Source organism: Schistocerca americana, chromosome 2 (assembly GCF_021461395.2).
Source record: "Schistocerca americana isolate TAMUIC-IGC-003095 chromosome 2, iqSchAmer2.1, whole genome shotgun sequence".
NCBI classification, from domain to species: Eukaryota; Metazoa; Arthropoda; class Insecta; order Orthoptera; family Acrididae; genus Schistocerca; species Schistocerca americana.
The window spans coordinates 436,296,905-436,314,915 of NC_060120.1; the positions used below are offsets into that span (position 1 = coordinate 436,296,905).

Sequence of the window (18,011 nt, forward strand, 5' to 3'; positions counted from 1 at the left end):
ATTATTATTATTATTTTTACTATTATGTCTGTGTGAAGTAGTGCCATCCAGATGACAAACTTCAGTTACGACATTTACGTTTGTAAAAAATTTCTGTTTTCCACCATCAAATTACATGAAGTATGTGCAGAAATTTTGCAAAGTATTGTGAATTCAGATTTATTAGTGTGTCCATTCATAGAAAACCCATTAATAATTTTATTTTATTACAATGTGTACTGTCTTGGGAATTATTTAAGACCAATTCTAAGTTCCCGCCAGGTTGGAGAAATGTGATATAAGTATTTTTCGATGTGTCTGTACTTTTCCCAAAATTGGAAAGTGACATGTAAAGTTTTTTTGTATTGTTCTTTGTAACTTCACTGCTTAAATAATTACATGTCTGTTAAGTATGTGCTTCTCTTAAATTACAAAAGATTCCCAAATCAAGAGCTTCATAGCACCTGAGTTATGGGCATTTAAGTAGATAAGTACCATTTTGCATTGACACTCTTGCATAGCCCAGTTATCAGAATATCACTACATTTAAAATTATATATATATATATATATATATATATATATATATATATATATATATAATAGAGGGAAACATTCCACGTAGGAAAAATATATCTAAAAACAAAGATGATGTGACTTACCAAATGAAAGTGCTGGCAGGTCGACAGACACACAAACATACACACAAAATTCAAGCTTTCGCAACAAACTGTTGCCTCATCAGGAAAGAGGGAAAGACGTCTTTCCCTCTCCTTCCCTCTTTCCTGATGAGGCAACAGTTTGTTGCGAAAGCTTGAATTTTGTGTGTATGTTTGTGTTTGTTTGTGTGTTTGTCGACCTGCCAGCACTTTCATTTGGTAAGTCACATCATCTTTGTTTTTTTATATATATATATATATATATATATATATATATATATATATATATATATATATATATATATATAATTTAGTCTGAGAGCAAAAAGGTTTTGTGAAAGTTCTTGTTATAAGTATAAACAAATGTGCAGAGTTTCATGAAAATCTGAGGTGATGGGTGACATGACCTGTGTGATTTGACGTGGAATGACCCCTGAATCTTCATAATTCTTTGCTGTAATCTTGATGCAGGCACATCTCAGTGAACAGCATTTGGTCCCCCCCCCCTTTCTCTCCGCCCCTCTCCCCCTCCCTCGCTGGTGGGCCTCCACCAGCAGTCTCTAAGCGATCGAGGTCTAACCTCAACGTGAAGAAATTGGATCAGAGATCGTTTCCCTCCCTAGCTACTCCATGGGAGGAACGACTTGCTAAGGAAGGCAGTGGAGAATATTCACCCCGGTACCTCGTGTGTACGCGGGTTGATGGAGAATCTTTCATGTCGACCAAGCCCCAGTTTTTTGTGGAGCATTTAGAGGACAAGTTCGGGGAGGTGGAGGGCCTGTCCAAGATGCGCTCTGGTTCTGTGCTCATCAAAACGGCATCCTCTGCCCAGTCACGGAAGTTGCTCAATTGTGACAAGTTGGGGGATGTTTCCGTTAGCATCACGCCGCATAAGAGTCTCAACATGGTCCAGGGTATTATATTCCACAGGGATCTTCTTCTGCAGTCCGACGATGAATTACGCGCCAACCTTGAACGACGAGGTGTTCACTTCGTCCGGCGCGTCCATCGGGGTCCGAGGGATAATCAGGTAGCCACCGGTGCCTTCATCTTGGCCTTTGAGGGTGATGTCTTACCCGAAAAGGTTAAGGTGATGGTTTACCGTTGTGATGTGAAACCATATATCCCTCCTCCGATGCGGTGTTTTAAATGCTGGAAGTTCGGGCACATGTCATCTCGCTGTACTTCCAGCATTACGTGTCGGGATTGCGGACGTCCTTCGCATCCTGATACTCCATGTGCTCCGCCTCCCATTTGTGTTAACTGTGGAGAACACCATTCCCCCTGCTCACCGGACTGTCGGATCTTCCAGAAGGAAAGGAAGATAATGGAATATAAGACCCTGGACCGCCTGACCTACACCGAGGCAAGGCGGAAATATGAGCGGCTACATCCCGTGCCCATGACATCCACCTATGCCGCTGCTGCACAAGCAGTCCGATCCTCTCACGTGTCGTCACGTACTGCTGCCTCTCAGCTATGTCTCAATGCACCGGCCCCCTTGGTTGTTGGGGGCACTTCGCCTACTGTTGCTCCATCTACTCCAGGAGCAACACCACCCCAACCATCGGGGACATTCGTCCCCCCTTCCCAGCCGGAGAAGCGTAGGGCTTCTTCGGCCACTCCAGCCAGGAAGGGGTCCCTTGGGGCCCTCCCTTCCCAGGCTTTGCCCAGTGTCAAAGCGGACCCACGAAAAGTTTTGAAACAACAACCGGTCGCTGGTCATAGGGCTTCACGGTCGTCGTCCGTCCCTGAGACTGACCCAGTGGGGCCCTCCCAGCCAGACCCTCCCAAGGCACAGCGTGCGAAGCCGTTGAAGAAAAAGGCTCCCAAGCATCCTGACATTGCGGTGGCACCTGTCCCACCGCAACCTTCAACCTCTGCGTCTGAGGACGAGGTGGAGATCCTGGCGTCCGCTGAGGACCTCGATCTCGCCAGTCCCTCCGACGCCATGGAAAGCACTGGCACAGGTGCTCACTTGGAGGCAGCGGGTGACCCAGTGGCGTAATCTGCCTTCCCCGTCCCGTCACGCCTTTCCCAGCAATGGCCAGTACCATCCTCCAGTGGAACTGCAGCGGTTTCTTCCACCATTTAGCTGAGCTCCGCCAACTTATCAGCCGTCATCCTTTCCTTTGCATTGCTCTGCAGGAAACTTGGTTTCCAGCAATGCGAACCCCCGCCCTCCGTGGCTATCGGGGTTATTTTAAGAACCGGGCAACTTACGAAAGGGTGTCTGGTGGCGTCTGCATATATGTCCTGAACTCTCTTCACAGCGAGTTTGTACCTCTACAAACAGCTTTAGAGGCTGTCGCTGTTCGGGTGTGGACGCCACAGGCTATCACCGTCTGCAGTATTTACCTTCCACCTGATGGTACTGTCGCGCAGCATGTCCTGGCTGCTCTGATAGCACAACTGCCGCCACCTTTTTTGCTGCTGGGCGATTTCAATGCCCACAACCCTCTATGGGGTGGGACTGTCTCCGATGATCGTGGTCGGGCCGTGGAGCATGTGTTGGCTCAGCTCGACCTTAGCCTCTTAAACACCGGTGCTCCCACGCATTTCAGTGTGGCCCATGGCTCGTTCTCGGCCATCGATCTCTCTATTTGCAGCCCTGGACTTGTCCCATCCCTCCACTGGAGGGTGCATCCTGACCTGTGTGGTAGTGACCATTTTCCCATCTATTTGTCACTGCCACAGTGTCATTCTTCTGGGCGCTTGCCCCGCTGGGCTTTCCACAGGGCTGACTGGCCAGCTTTTACTTCCGCTGTAACCATTGCGTCTCCCCCACAGGGTGACATTGACGAGGTGGTCCGTGTTTTAACCACGTCCATCGTTTCAGCGGCCGAGGCTACCATCCCCCGTTCCTCTGGCCTCCCTCGGCGGAAGGCTGTCCCCTGGTGGTCGCCGGAGATTGCTGAGGCTATTCGCGACCGTAGGCGGGCTCTCCAGCGTCATAGGCGGCACCCGTCTCTGGAGACCCTCATCGCCTTTAAGAGGCTCCGTGCCTTCGCCCGTCGTCTTATTGCACGGCGTAAGCAGGAGTGCTGGGAGAGGTACGTCTCCTCCCTGGGCTCCCGTGTCTCGTCCTCGCACGTGTGGTCCCGTATCCGGCGGATTTATGGCTCCCAGACCCCTGTGGGTGTCCCTGGGCTCTCCTTGGACGGCGCTGTCTGCACGGATGCTGCCGCCATTGCTGAACGGCTAGCCGCGCACTTTGCTCAGAGCTCTGCGACTGCATCCTATCCCCCCGCCTTTCGCTCTCTAAAGGAGCGAGCCGAGCGGACGCCGTTCTCATTCCACACGCGTCATTATGAAACATACAATGCTCCTTTCAGCGAGAGGGAACTCCTCGCTGCCCTCGCCGATTGCCCTGATACAGCACCAGGACCGGACTGCATCCATGCGCAGATGCTGAAGCATCTCTCCAGGGACTGCCAGACACACATCCTCGCCATCTTTAACCGCATTTGGAACGAGGGCGTGTTCCCGTCGCAATGGCGAGAGGGTCTTATTGTCCCCATCGTGAAGCCCGGTGCGGACCCACTGGCGGTGGACAGCTATCGTCCCATTACCCTCACCAACGTTTTGTGCAAATTGCTCGAACGTATGGTGGGGCGGCGTTTGTGTTGGGTCCTTGAGTCGCGCGGTCTCCTCGCTCCATCCCAGGGTGGCTTCCGTCGGGGCCGGTCTGCAGTGGACAATTTGGTGCGGCTGGAATCTGCTGTCCGTACGGCTTTTGCCCGACGTCAGCACCTTGTTGCTGTATTTTTCGATCTGCGGAAGGCGTATGACACCACGTGGAGGCATCACATCCTCGCCACGTTGCATGGGTGGGGTCTTCGTGGTCGGCTCCCGGCTTTTCTTCAAAGCTTTTTATTGCGCCGCTCTTTCCGGGTGCAAGTCGGTGCCACCTCTAGTTCCTCTTATATACAGGAAAATGGGTCCCGCAGGGCTCGGTGTTGAGCGTCTCGTTATTTCTCGTGGCCATTAATGGTCTGGCTGCAGCAGTGGGGTCGTCGGTGTCTCCTTCTTTGTATGCCGACGACTTCTGCATCTCATTTAGCTCCACGACTACGGGAGTCGCCGAACGCAGGCTGCAAGTCGCCGTTCGCAAGGCAGCATCATGGGCTCTGGCTCATGGTTTTCAGTTCTCTGCTGCCAAGACTCGGGTTATGCACTTCTGCAGGCGTCGGACGGTCCACCCTCATCCTGAACTTTACCTCGACGGCCACCTGCTTGACGTGGTGGACACTTGCCGCTTCTTGGGACTCGTGTTTGATGCCCGGCTCACATGGGTTCCTCATGTTACTCAGCTGAAGCAAAAATGCTGGCGGCACCTCAACGCCCTCCGCTGCCTTAGCCACACGTCTTGGGGTGCAGATCGCTGCACGCTACTGCAATTGTACAGAGCCCTTGTGCAGTCCCGGCTTGATTATGGGAGCCTGGCCTATGGGTCTGCGTCACCCTCAGTGTTGAAGTTGTTAGACCCCATACACCACTGTGGGGTCCGGCTTGCAACTGGCGCTTTTCGTACGAGCCCCGTGGATAGTTTACTGGTGGAGGCCGGGGTTCCCCCGCTGCGGTTTCGCCGCCATCGACTGCTCGCCGACTATGCTGTCCACGTGCATTGCTCGCCAGGCCATCCCAATCGTCGCCTGCTTTTCCCTGCCATGGTCCTCCATCTGCCCGAACGGCGACCTAGGTCTGGGCTTTCCGTCGCTGTCCGAGTTCAGTCCCTGCTGTCGGACTTGGGTTCATTCCCTCTTCCGCCTCCCTTCCGGGTCCATGCACCTACGCCTCCCTGGTGTTTGTCCCGGCCGTCCGTCCGTCTGGACTTGGCACAGGGACCCAAGGACTCGGTTCCGCCTGTGGCCCTCCGTCGCCGATTTCTTGCTCTCCTCGCCTCATTTTCGGACTGTGAGACTGTCTACACTGATGGTTCCCTGGTTGATGGTCGCACTGCCTCCGCCTTTGCTCACTCTGACCATGTTGAGCAACGCTCCTTGCCGGCTGGCTGCAGTATTTTTACTGCAGAGCTGGTGGCCATCTTGCGCGCTCTTGAGCACATGCGTTTCTGCTCAGGTAGGTCCGTTGTCATCTGCAGTGACTCCCTGAGCAGCCTTCAGGCCATCGACCGCTGCTATCCCTCCTCTCCTCTGGTGTCCTCCATTCAGGAGGCTGTTTCCGCCATTGCCCGTTCTGGTGGTTCAGTGGTCCTGGTTTGGACGCCCGGTCATGTTGGCATCCCAGGGAACGAACGTGTAGACAGGCTGGCCAAAGGGGCGATAGACGCCCCAGCTTTGGATATCGGCCTTACGGCTCGCGACCAGCAGCTGGTGTTGCGCCGTAAGGTACTTGGGATGTGGGCTGCTGAGTGGCGTGGCATGACAGCCCCGAATAAACTACGGGCTGTCAAGGGGACGACCGATGTGTGGCGTTCCTCCCTGCGGGCTTCTCGCAGGGACTCGGTAGTCCTATGTCGGCTGCGCATCGGCCGTACCTACCTGACGCACGGCCATCTGTTGCGTCAGGAGGATCCCCCCTTGTGTCGGTGTGGGTCCCGGCTGACGGTCGGCCACATTTTGCTGGAGTGTCCTCGACTGCGCACACTCCGGCAATCTTTTAATCTCCCGGGCACTTTGGCTTTGGTTTTATCCGACGATGCCTCCATGGCTGATACCGTTTTAAATTTTATCCGTGGTAGTCCGTTTTATGGTTCGACTTAGGGAGGTCCTGCGCCTTTCCCTTTCTGTGTCTATTGTCCTTGTGTCTGTTGCTGTTCTGGTGTGCCGTGAGCTGGTTGACTCTTTCCCATTTTTGATCTCGTGGTCAGTCAACCAGTCTCCGGCCATCTTCCTTTCTTCTGTTTCTTTCTGTTTCTTTCTGTCTGGTGTTCCTATGTCCTGTTCTTGTCTGTAGTGTTTGTTGCTGGATTTGTGTGCTTTTAGCGCCTGGGGGGACGTCTCCTCCCCCTTTGGTTTTTATCTGCTTCGTCGATTTCCGGCTCGCCTGATTTTGGAATGGGGGACTGATGACCTTCGCTGTTTAGTCCCCCTTAAACATCCAACAACCACCAACCACCACCTCCCCCTCCCCCCTCTCCCTCCCTCCCACCTGCCCTCCCTCCTGTTAGAAATGTTTTACACCATCTCCACCTCCAGATATATACTTCTATATATGGAACTCTTTCTTCACTGATGTTTAATTTCGTCAGGCTCTGCAATTCTCTGCACTAAATCTACTGTAGCTGTACTTAGTGCTGCTCATGGAACAGGTGTGTCTTTGTGCCTACATTCCCCACTGACCATGGAGCTGAAACAACTCAAGATATTAATCCATTATTATATTCATTGTTCCATAGACAGTGTCCCCCTACCCAGATACAGAATAATTTTGACCAAATGTTCATTTGTTCAGAGTACTGTTCTCAGAGGCCACATTGATTTGGCTTAAGTTACAGCATTGTTGAGTTGGCTCGTTTACTCAGTTAGGATTAGGCTGTTCTACTCAGCCTGTTCCACAAATGCAATATGCAGCAACTAAAACCATTCAGCATTATTCTCATATTGTACCACCCAACATATTACAACTTTATTGAGTTTAATAAACTGAGTAAACTGTAATTGAAGAAAATGTTGTCATGGTATGCCCCATTGAGATATTGGTGCATTTATGCAGGAATGCTTCTAAGAATTGTAAAGTTTGGGAAAATAAAATGCTGTTGCAGCCCATAGTGCAAATGAAGAGACAAAATGCATGGAACTATGTTTAGTTAAATATAGAAGAGAGAATATTATTGCCTCAGAACTTAATGACTTCAAATTTCAGATCTGGATATGTTTATCGTGTAAACGGTTCCTGAAAGGAGTATTGGATATATTGAGAATGTCTGACTCTGCTTCTCCTGGCTACCATCAGTTAAGTGTCACAAGTATGTACCAGTCAATATATTAATAAATTAAGTTCACAGGAAGAATGTGCTGTTATTTAGCATTTAAATGCTGTTAAGTTTCACACTTGGAAGGTCTTGATATTCTGGTTACTAATCCATTGTTAGTAATGTAATTCTGTATTTAACATACTGTAACTCAGATTTTCTATGTTCATTATTTCAGTTGAATGTGCTCATCTTCGTGGAAACAGTAGCTTCTTGAAACCTAATCCCTATGTAGAGCTCTCTGTCGATGAGAAGACTCCAAGAAAGACAGAAGTAGTGAGAAACACATATCAACCAAGGTGGAATGAAGAGTTCACAGTGTAAGTTCTAAAAAAATTCACTGAATCGTCTCCATGGTTTCTTGAAAACAGGTTGAGCCTTTTTTTAATTATTAAGAAGTAACAAACACATTGAAGGTATAAATCTTATCAAAATCTGATTACAGAAAAGCACTGAGTAAATTCATCAGTTGTGATGTGTATCGTGTTGGATAAGTGGAAAATTGGCTGAAAGGGGGCTACTGTGGGATTTATTTACCTGAATGTTTTCAAAAGCTGTCAATAAGACTTTATGATAATAAAAAAAGGTGAAGCTGTTTTTCTTAAAAACTTGTGTGGGGATCACACCTTTTAAGTACAGGAATCATTGTTTTCAGGCATTGATATATTGTTCCCCTGAAATTGTCTGATGATCACAAATTTTAAAAAGTTCTGTGAAAATCAGCAGTTATTGTTAACCTTAAAGAAGAACACTACACAGCATGCGACTGATATAGATATTAATTTCAAATATTTCCTCTGAGGCTGAGAAGGCTGGCACGTAGACTATTGCATGATAAATAAATAGCTGTTCATATTTTTGCAGATTCACATTCTTAAATTTGTGTTTAATGTGTTTGTGGTACACAGGTGAAGCTTCTGTTTGCTAATGTAGTCTTTGCAAAGAGTAAATTGTCACTGAGTCTTTCATAGTAATGAAATTAATTAATTGTCCATTGCTCTTACACATGCACAACAGATTCAGTTAACAGCATTGTGATGACTTATATGTAATCTGCCTAATTTTTAAATAAAAATAATATTTCACATGCACATTTCCATACCGGGGAGTTAAAGGAACACTAGTTAAACTGTCACACTTTCATCTTGAGACCATATTTGTTATACCACTTATTGCTCCATTTATGGAAGAAGGGCTGCTGTCCTAACCCAGCCTATTTCAGATGTAGACCATGTTAAAGTAATGCAGTCCATTTAAGACTGCCACTCTTCTTTCATAAATGAAGTCGGGTGTGGATATTGCAGAAATGGTCTGAAGTCATAACTGCAGACTTAGGTCCCTTTACCTGTCTGCTGTTGACTGATGCAGTAAAATCACTTGCACCTGGCTATTGGCATTGCAGAACATTTCCAACCTCTACACGCTACTGCTCTCAACAGATTTCTGTCGGGCATGTATATGCAACTGAGTAGCTGTCACAGTAATCAACAACTGCACTAGTACAATATTTCCATATTTCGACCCAGTGCAAACACTCGATAATAAAAGTTGTCTACAAAGGTAGAGGAGACCCAATGGACACAAACAAGTACAGAGGTGTAGCCCTAGAATATACTAAATTCAAGATGTTTTCAAAGATAATTACACAAAAAAAACAAAGCCTGTGTGGACAGTCATCTCCCAGAACCACAATTGGGCTTCAGATCTGGAAGATCAACATTTACAGCAGTCAGGCTTCTTCTGATTAACATTGACAAATCAATACAGAAGAAACATATGTTCTACACAGTGTTCATAGACTTTACCAAAGCCTTTGACCTACTGGAAAGAGATCTCATAGTCCGAAAACTGGAAAACACAATGGGAGAAGATAGCATATGGGCAAGAATAATCAAGTCAATCCTCGAATACAACTTAATCACAATATCAGACAACCTCTCTTTTTCTAACCCCGTTTTGCAATCGAACGGAGTCTTACAGGGTGATGCAATGAGCCCTTTGCTGTACATTCTTGCCACTGAAGAAGTACTGTGAATTGGAGAAAATGAAGATGATGTATACGTATATGCATATGCTGATGACATAGCCGTAGGATCAACAGATATGCCGAAGCTGCAGAAAATCATTGAGAAAATAGATAAATAGATAACTACACATAAACGTAACAAAGAACTAAATTGTGATTTTCAGAAAAGGAGGCAAAACATCCAAGAATGCGGAAATCAATATCAGAGGACAAAAAATTAAAATCCATCACACTTTAAATATCTAGGGGTGACATTGCAACCAACAGCCAAATGCTTCACAAAACATACAACAGAATGTATGGCCCAAGCAATAATAGCAATACAGGACATCAAAAACATCTGTCTACTCTCCCTAGAAACGGCCGTGAAATTATTCAACACAAGATCTTGCCAATCCTGGCCTACGGGAGACAAAAAAATCTAGAGACACTAGTAAAGATAAAATTGACTTATCTAAAAAAGCACTGGGTCTCTCAAAGACAAGAAGACTAGTGTACCTGCTAGTGAGATAGACATTCCTGATTGAAGACATTAAACTTCAATATATGATGCCACACACCAAGACTTCCAGAAATCAACTGAAGTTCATGGAGGATAAACAAGAAAAAGTATGGCCAGAGTTCTATGGCACCAAAGCAATGATGAACTGCTCATGGACAGCTGCAAACTTTGAACTGCGACGTGTCATAACTAGATTATCTGTTCATGGCTTTCATCATCTAATTTGCAAAAACAAAAATTGTCATGACCCAACCACAACGTGTGTGTGTGTGTGTGTGTGTGTGTGAATTGTGTAATGAAGCCTGTGAACGATATCACATAGAACTGTGCAGTAAGAGAGTGAAATCTATAAATGAATATGCAAAAATGTAAAATGTTAATCAAAGTAACTGTTTATGGATATTTGGCTGCAATTTTATTAAATAAATAAATAAATAAATAAATATTACCATATTTCTGTACTACACATTAATTTCAAAATACTGTTTTAATTAGAAGCAAAATCCTGTTTGGGGATTTTATAGTGTCACAAGGGGAAAAGTTGTGACTACATGGATGGATGCAGTAATGTTGTTTGTGTGTAGTAACAGCAGTGGAGACAAGATGCCATCAAAGCTGGTGCTAGAGACAAGCATTCATGAGAGATTGTTCTGAATGACGTGTCCAAGTATTACCGTGAGCATATATTTATAGAACTGACTCCTGGGGGCAATGTTGTAGACCTGATAACAAACAGACCCAAACTTTTCAAATCATTTAACATCGAAGAGGGCATCAATTAATGTAGGGCTGTAAGAACACCAGCGACTATTGAGTGTTGCATGGAATGTTAAGAAAAGTAAGAAAATATTTTTGCTTTGCGAGAATAATGGGATACAAATTGCAGAGTATCTAATTGGTCAACATCAAATGTTCATCTCTGAAGATGAAGCTGTGGCACATAAATGGATAAATTTCAAAAGTTTTGTTCAATATACCCTTGTACAGTATGTGGTGAGCAAAATTTGAAGTAAGGGAAAACACACCATACTTCAGCAGCTGCATCAGAAAGTTGCTGTGAAAACAAAGAGTGCTTCATCAAAGATTTAAGTGATGTCACAATGAAGTTGACAAACAAAATCTGAACAAAGTCAAAATGAGTGTAAGTAGAGCTTCACAAGAAGTGTTTGATGAGTTCAAATGACTGAAAATTCCTAGAAGTTTTGCTCTTACATAAAGCCAGTAATAAGATCAAAATCAGTCACTCAGTGATTATACTGACATCAAAACAGATGATGACAGAGAGAAGGCCGAAATACTGAATTTGGTCTTCCAAAACTATTTAACCTTGGATGGTCATAATACTGTTTCTGAGTTCAATCATCACACGAAAGTTGGAATTCCAGGTATTGACATAAATGAAATGTTCATCAAATAGAAAATAGACTAAAATTGCTCAGTAGTGGAAAGACATCTAGGCACTGTGAGGCACTGTGAGACACTTATGAGATTCTTCACAGATTATGTGCAAGAACTTGCTTCCCTTGTAGCAGTGGTCTATCATAGGTTGCTGGTGCAAGAAAGGGTGTTTAGTGACTGGAAGTAAAGTGGCAGGCCATACTGTTTTCTGGAAGGAAATCTGTTGAAGTATGGAACATATTTTATGCTCATATATTATGAAGTTTTTGGGAAACAAAATTTTCTTGTTCGAAAAGTTAACGTGGACTCTGCAATCATAAATCTCGCTCAGTTTGTTCAAGAGGTCCAGAGTGCCATAAACAAAGGCACCCAGGTTAATGTTGTGTTCCTTAATTGCAGGAAGGCATGTGGTGGAATTTTGCAGTTTCGGTTAGTGAATAAAATATGAATTTACTGGGTATCAAATAAGATTTGTGAATGAATCTAGTACTTCCTTGCAGGCAGGACTCAATACATTGTTCTTAATGGATCAAAACTGATGGTTTTGAACACAATTTTAGGAGTATCCCAAAAAAGCTTGGTAGCAACACGAGAGAAGGAAAGTTGCTACTCACCACATAGCGGAGATGCTGAGTCACGATAGGCACAGTAAAAAGAGTCACACAATCATAGCTTTCGGCCATTAAGGCCTTTGTCAGCAGTAGACACACACACACATACACACACACACACAAGTGTAACTTGCACATACGTCCGCAGTCTCAGAGAACTACACTGCTAGCAGCAGCACCAGTGCATGATGGAAGTGGCGACTGGGTGGGGGTAAGGAGGAGGCTGGGGCGGGGAGGGGGAGGGATAGTATGGTGGGAGTGGCGGACAGTGAAGTGTTGCAATTTAGACGGAGAGTAGGAGAGAAGGTGCGGAGGGGGGAGGGGCTAAGTAGCGGAAAGACAAGCAAATTGCAGAATGCTCTGCAGAGGATCATGAGTGGTGCTACGGACTGGCAGTTGACCCTGAACATAAGAAAATGTAACATATTGCATATAAATAGGCAAAAAAATCCAAAACTATTTGATTACACTATTGGAGAGTAATTACTGGAAACAGTAAGAGTTTTAAAATGTGCAAGTGTAACCAACTGGAGTGATTTAAAGTGGAATTACTGTGCAAAACAAATTTTAGCAAAAGCAGATGCCAGCCTGAGATTCATAATCTTAAGGAAATGTAATTCAGTTGTGAATGAAGTGACTTACAGAAACATTTATACGATTTATTCTTGGTTACTGCTCATCAGGCTGAGACCTTCACTAGGTTGGATTAATATAAGATATAGAAAAGATCCAACAAAGAATGGAACATTTTGTCATGAGTTTGATTAGTCAGTGCAAGAGTTAGCAGAGATGCTCGACAAACTCAAGTGGCAGTTGGTATGGGACAATTATTGTACATCACTGAAAGGGTTTCTATTGAAATTCCATGGGAATATATACTGGGAAGAGTTGGTCAGTGTATTACTTCCTCCCATACAAGTCTCGCAAAACAATTACAAGGAGAAAATGAAGGAAATTAGAACTCATTGGAGGTTTATTCCCTCATGAATCAGACATTACTGATGTCGGGTAACTTGCATACTGTTATGATACAGATAACTGTACTGTAGGTGCAACAACAATGAAGAGATATCTCTGGAGGCCAAAGAAGCATGTGATTCCTGAATAATAGGGCAGCAGCCTTTTCAGCAGTTGCAAGGGCAGCACTGTGGATGATTGACTGATCTGGCCTTGTACCATCAGCCAACATGGCCTTGCTGTTCTGACTGTGAATGGCTGAGAGCAAGGATAAACTGCAGCTGTTACTTTTTTCCGTGGGCATACCGTTCTTCGGAATGGTTAAATAATGATGGCATCGTCTTGGGTAAAATATTCCAGAGGTAAAATAGTTCCCTATTTGAATCTTTGGCTGCGAACTACTCAGGAGTCTGTGATCTGCGGTTGTGTGTGTGTGTGTGTGTGTGTGTGTGTGTGTTCTATCTCTGATGAAGGCCTTGTTGGGCAAAAGCTCATTTTCTGACAGTTTTTTTGACGTGCCTGTGTGCGACTCAGCATTTCCACTATATGGTGAGTAGCGACTATCCTTTTCGTAGTATTGTTACATTCCATCCATGATTTTCCATTTTTGAATTTTGCCTTGGCACAATGTCCATGATAAAAGTAGGCCACCAAGAATATGACCAAAGATCATTTGCAGACATGCCTTCTATACAAATGACAGTCCAAGCATACATTATTGCTGTCATTTTTTCATTTCCTCAAGTGAATTGGTCCAGTCATTTTTTTAAAGTACTTTTTGAGAATTTGACTCTGTATTTCTTTGTGAGACATAGCAGCACTTCTTCAAAAATAAGGTGGAAGGAACTGATGACAGTGTCATCAATTCATTGACAAGCACAAGTAGTAGGACCACATCTGTCCTTCAGAACTGCAACGACCAGACCTGCTACGGGCCACTTTGCTTTAGGATGGGTGAGAGGAGTTCTGAGGGAGAAGGTAGATTCACGCCAAGTGTGCAGTTGAAACAGTGGTAGTTTATATTCAAGCAGCCTCATACAGCACTCCGACCCATCTCAGAGCCACACTGTGTGTGTGTGTGTGTGTGTGTGTGTGTGCGTGTGTGTGTGTGCGTGTGTGTGTGTGGGCGCGCGCCTGCGCGCATATACAGCTGGCTGTGGAATGCGCTGATGCCCCAGTCAGATCAGTGACATCTGTTGTTCTGGGTTGCAGGTATCAGTTGTTGTGGCACTGTGTAGGTAGCCCACAGGTGACGACAAATGCAGGACACTCAGGCTCTCTGGAATTGTATCAGCTAATCCCCGCTTGTAGTCATTGTTGTGTTGAGTGGTTAGGTGTGATGGCCAACACTTGATGTGCTGATGCCGAGTGGCAATGCCCCGATCACCCCCACAGGGGTAGACCAGGAAAGTGGCCGATGATGTCTAAGTGACTAGGAGGTTGCAAGAATGTGCCTTCCCGAGCCAGATTATAGACAGCTTGCATTCCATCAGCTGAAGTCCCTCAGAGGGTAAAGGCTGGCTGGACGCCAGCACCCCGCATTATTGAGATTTCACCAAGGCTTACAGCCATCATGCCACAGGTATGGCACGCCTCTTGCCGAAGCTCAATGAATTAATCAGTGGACAGGTTACCATCCGATCGTCATCATCCAGTAGTACCCAAACTTTCTCTGAAACTCAAAAGTTTGTCATTTCCACCAGTTCAATACACAGAGAGAATGACTACATGACTGAGTGCCTAGATCCCATAAGCTTGAATGTTTATACCCTTATAGTTGCACTTCTGATGTAGTCCTACTGGAGGGGGATGAGTAGGTTTACCATATACTTGTCCCGTGAGCTTTTTAAAGCTCGCCAACACCTGAGCACAGGTTGCTAAGCTGGGTTAAATTTGCAACATGGGAGTTCCTCTGTAGCATGCAAGTGCTCTGAGTTACAGAAGGTTACTTCCCTCCTGGTCACGCTGTGTTGTGTTTTGTTTGTGTTTCTATGCATCTTAGCTGTGACCAGTGAAGTAAGTTCCATCTGGCCAGAATATTTTGATTTAATGTCAACAGTACTGCCCAGTTGCTTACTTTATTAGGACATCGCCTGAGCTGGTGTCTACTGCCTGGCTGTGGCTGGAATTATACTTTAAAAATTTACGATTCATGTGCTGAACTTTGTTGGGGCACAGCACAACTTTCACAGCCGACCTCCTTCGAGAAGATGAAAAAGTGGCAGCCTCTGACTCGGTTTCATCCCTTGTGACCATCTTTGTTGAGGCATTCAGTTGGGCATGCTGTGATGGATGAAGTGAGGGGGTGTCGTAGGTCAGCATCTGAATTCACTTCCATACCTTGCTCACAACTTCTTCTCGCATATCTTCACTTTTCTCTGGTATAAAATCCTCATCTTCATCAGTGAAGTCAGTTTCTGATTCAGTGTGGGAATTCAGGGATGTTTCATTCATCTGAAATCCCACACTGATGAGACATGTTCAGCAGTGTCTTTCATGGACAAAGAATGTTACTTGGATGACGCAATATAAACTGTAAATGGATAGATAAAAAATCTAATCACCAAGTGGCGGCAGGTGAACGTACGCACACACAAGGATTCAGCGTTTACAAGTTTTGGAGCCATCTTCTTGCAGAAGAGTTGAAGAGGACGGAAGAGGGGTGAAGGAAAAGGACTGGAGAGGTCTAGGGAAAGGGGTTCAGTTCAGAAAAGTCACCCGGAACCCCAGATAAGGGGAGACATACTGGACAGGATGAGAAGGAAAGACTGATTGTCGGGGACTGGACTGAATGAGATTTGAAAACCTGAGAGCTTAAAGGTGGAAGACAGGGTAATAGGAAAGGCAGAGATTACTATTAAAACATCGTGCATGAGTTAATAAGAGTGAAAAGCTTAGTGCAGTGTATGTAACAGAGGTGGGAGGAGGACGGCGAAAAATAGAAAAGCCAGAAAATTCAGAAAAATCAGAGTTTTGTCTATTTCTTGCAGTCCCCCCTCCCACCTCTTGTTACATGCAATGAACTTAGCTTTTCACTCTTATTAACTCGTGCACGGTGTTTTAGTAGTAATCTCTGTCTTGCATATTACCCTGTCTTACACCTTTAAGCTCTCAGGTTTTCAAATCTCGTCCGCTGCAGTCCCCAACAATCAGTCTGTCGTGATTAAAACTGTGTGCCCGACCGAGACTCGAACTCGGGACCTTTGCCTTTCGCGGGCAAGTGCTCTACCAACTGAGCTACCCAAGCGTGACTCACGCCCGGTACTCACAGCTTTACTTCTGCCAGTACCTCGTCTCCTACCTTCGCAGGAGAGCTTCTGTAAAGTTTGGAAGGTAGGAGACGAGGTACTGGCAGAAGTAAAGCTGTGAGTACCGGGCGTGAGTCATGCTTGTGTAGCTCAGTTGGTAGAGCACTTACCCGCGAAAGGCAAAGGTCCCGAGTTCCGAGTCTCGGTCGGGCACACAGTTTTAATCTGCCAGGAAGTTTCATATCAGCGCACACTCCGCTGCAGAGTGAAAATCTCATTCTGGAATCAGTCTATCCTTTTCATCCTGTCTGGTAAGTCTGCCCTGACCCGAAGTGCTGGGTGAGTTTCCTGAACTATACCCTTTCCCTAAACCTCTCCAGTCTTTTTTCTTTACCCCTCTTCCTTCCACTTCAACTCGTCTGCCAGAAGAAGGAGCCACTGGCTCCGAAAGCTTGTAAATGTTAAATCCTTTTGTGTGTGTGTTCCTGTGCCGCCCTTTGGTGAATAGGTTTTTGATTTATCCATTTACATTATATTATCAATAATTGATCATTTTCATTGTTACAATATTAAACTGTGACAGAGTGGAATGTGCACATACCGAGATGCAGCAATGAACAGTAACTGCTCTGCATGATTGGTGATTATTGTCACTACATTATTTGATGATTTACAATACCAGAGACGGAAAGTTGCTGCTCACCATATAGTGGAGATGCTAAGTCGCGATAGGCACAACAAAAAGATTCACACAATTATAGTTTTCAGCCATTAAAGCCTTTGTCAGTAGTAGACACACATACACACATACATTTACGCAAATGCAACTTGCACACACGTCTGCAGTCTCAGAAAAGTGAAACCACACTGTGAGCAGCAGCACCAGTGCATGATGGGAGTGGCGACTGTGTGGGGGTAAGGAGGAGGCTGGGGCGGGGAGGGGGAGGGATAGTATGGTGGGAGTGGCGGACAGTGAAGTGTTGCAGCTTAGACAGAGGGCAGGAGAGAAGGTGCAGAGGGGGAGGGGGTAAGTAGCAGAAGGAGAGAAATAGAAAGAAATTAAAAGGCTGGGTGTGGCAGTGAAATGATGGCTGTGTAGTGCTGGAATGTGAACAGGAAGGGGGCTGGATGGGTGAGGACAGTGACTTAATGAAGGTTGAGGCCAGAAGGGTTATGGGAGCGTAGGATGTATTGCAGGGAAAGTTCCCACCTGCGCAATTGTGTGAATCTTTTTGTTGTGCCTATCACGACTCAGCATCTTTGCTATATGGTGAGTAGCAACTTTCCTTCTCTGGTATTGTTACATTCCATCCTGGATTTTCCATTGTTTGATAATTTACATATATTCAGAAGAGAAATTACACCTGTGTCAAATTTACCTTTTTGCCTCTCTTGGTATACCAAATAAAATGTCGAAGAAAATATAAATACTTTGTATATCATAATACATCATCATAAAGAGTAGGAAAAAAATTTAGAAATGTCATATTATTTGATGAACTAAGTAAAAGCTGTATATAACATTGAAGAAAAAAATGATCCCTTCGCCAATTCCTGGTGTAAACACCAAAGAGTTTCAGAAAAGGTAGAAAATTAAGAAATGAGGACCTGGGTAAATTGAAAGAACCAGAGCTTGTTGTTGTTGTTGTTGTTGTTGTTGTTGCGGCGGTCTTCAGTCCAGAGACTGGTTTGATG

The 18,011-nt window shown here is 45.3% G+C and overlaps 1 protein-coding gene across 1 annotated transcript in view; it reads left to right on the top strand.

Moving 5' to 3' along the window:
• The window catches only part of LOC124590930 (E3 ubiquitin-protein ligase Su(dx)), a 143,010-nt gene that overhangs the window by 28,607 nt on the left and 96,392 nt on the right, over nt 1-18,011 (top strand). The window contains exons 2-3 of the mRNA XM_047131686.1: nt 7,466-7,568; nt 7,753-7,894. Of these exons, the coding sequence (XP_046987642.1) occupies nt 7,523-7,568; nt 7,753-7,894 (188 nt within the window). The 5' untranslated portion in view covers nt 7,466-7,522. The remainder of the gene's footprint in view (nt 1-7,465; nt 7,569-7,752; nt 7,895-18,011) is intronic.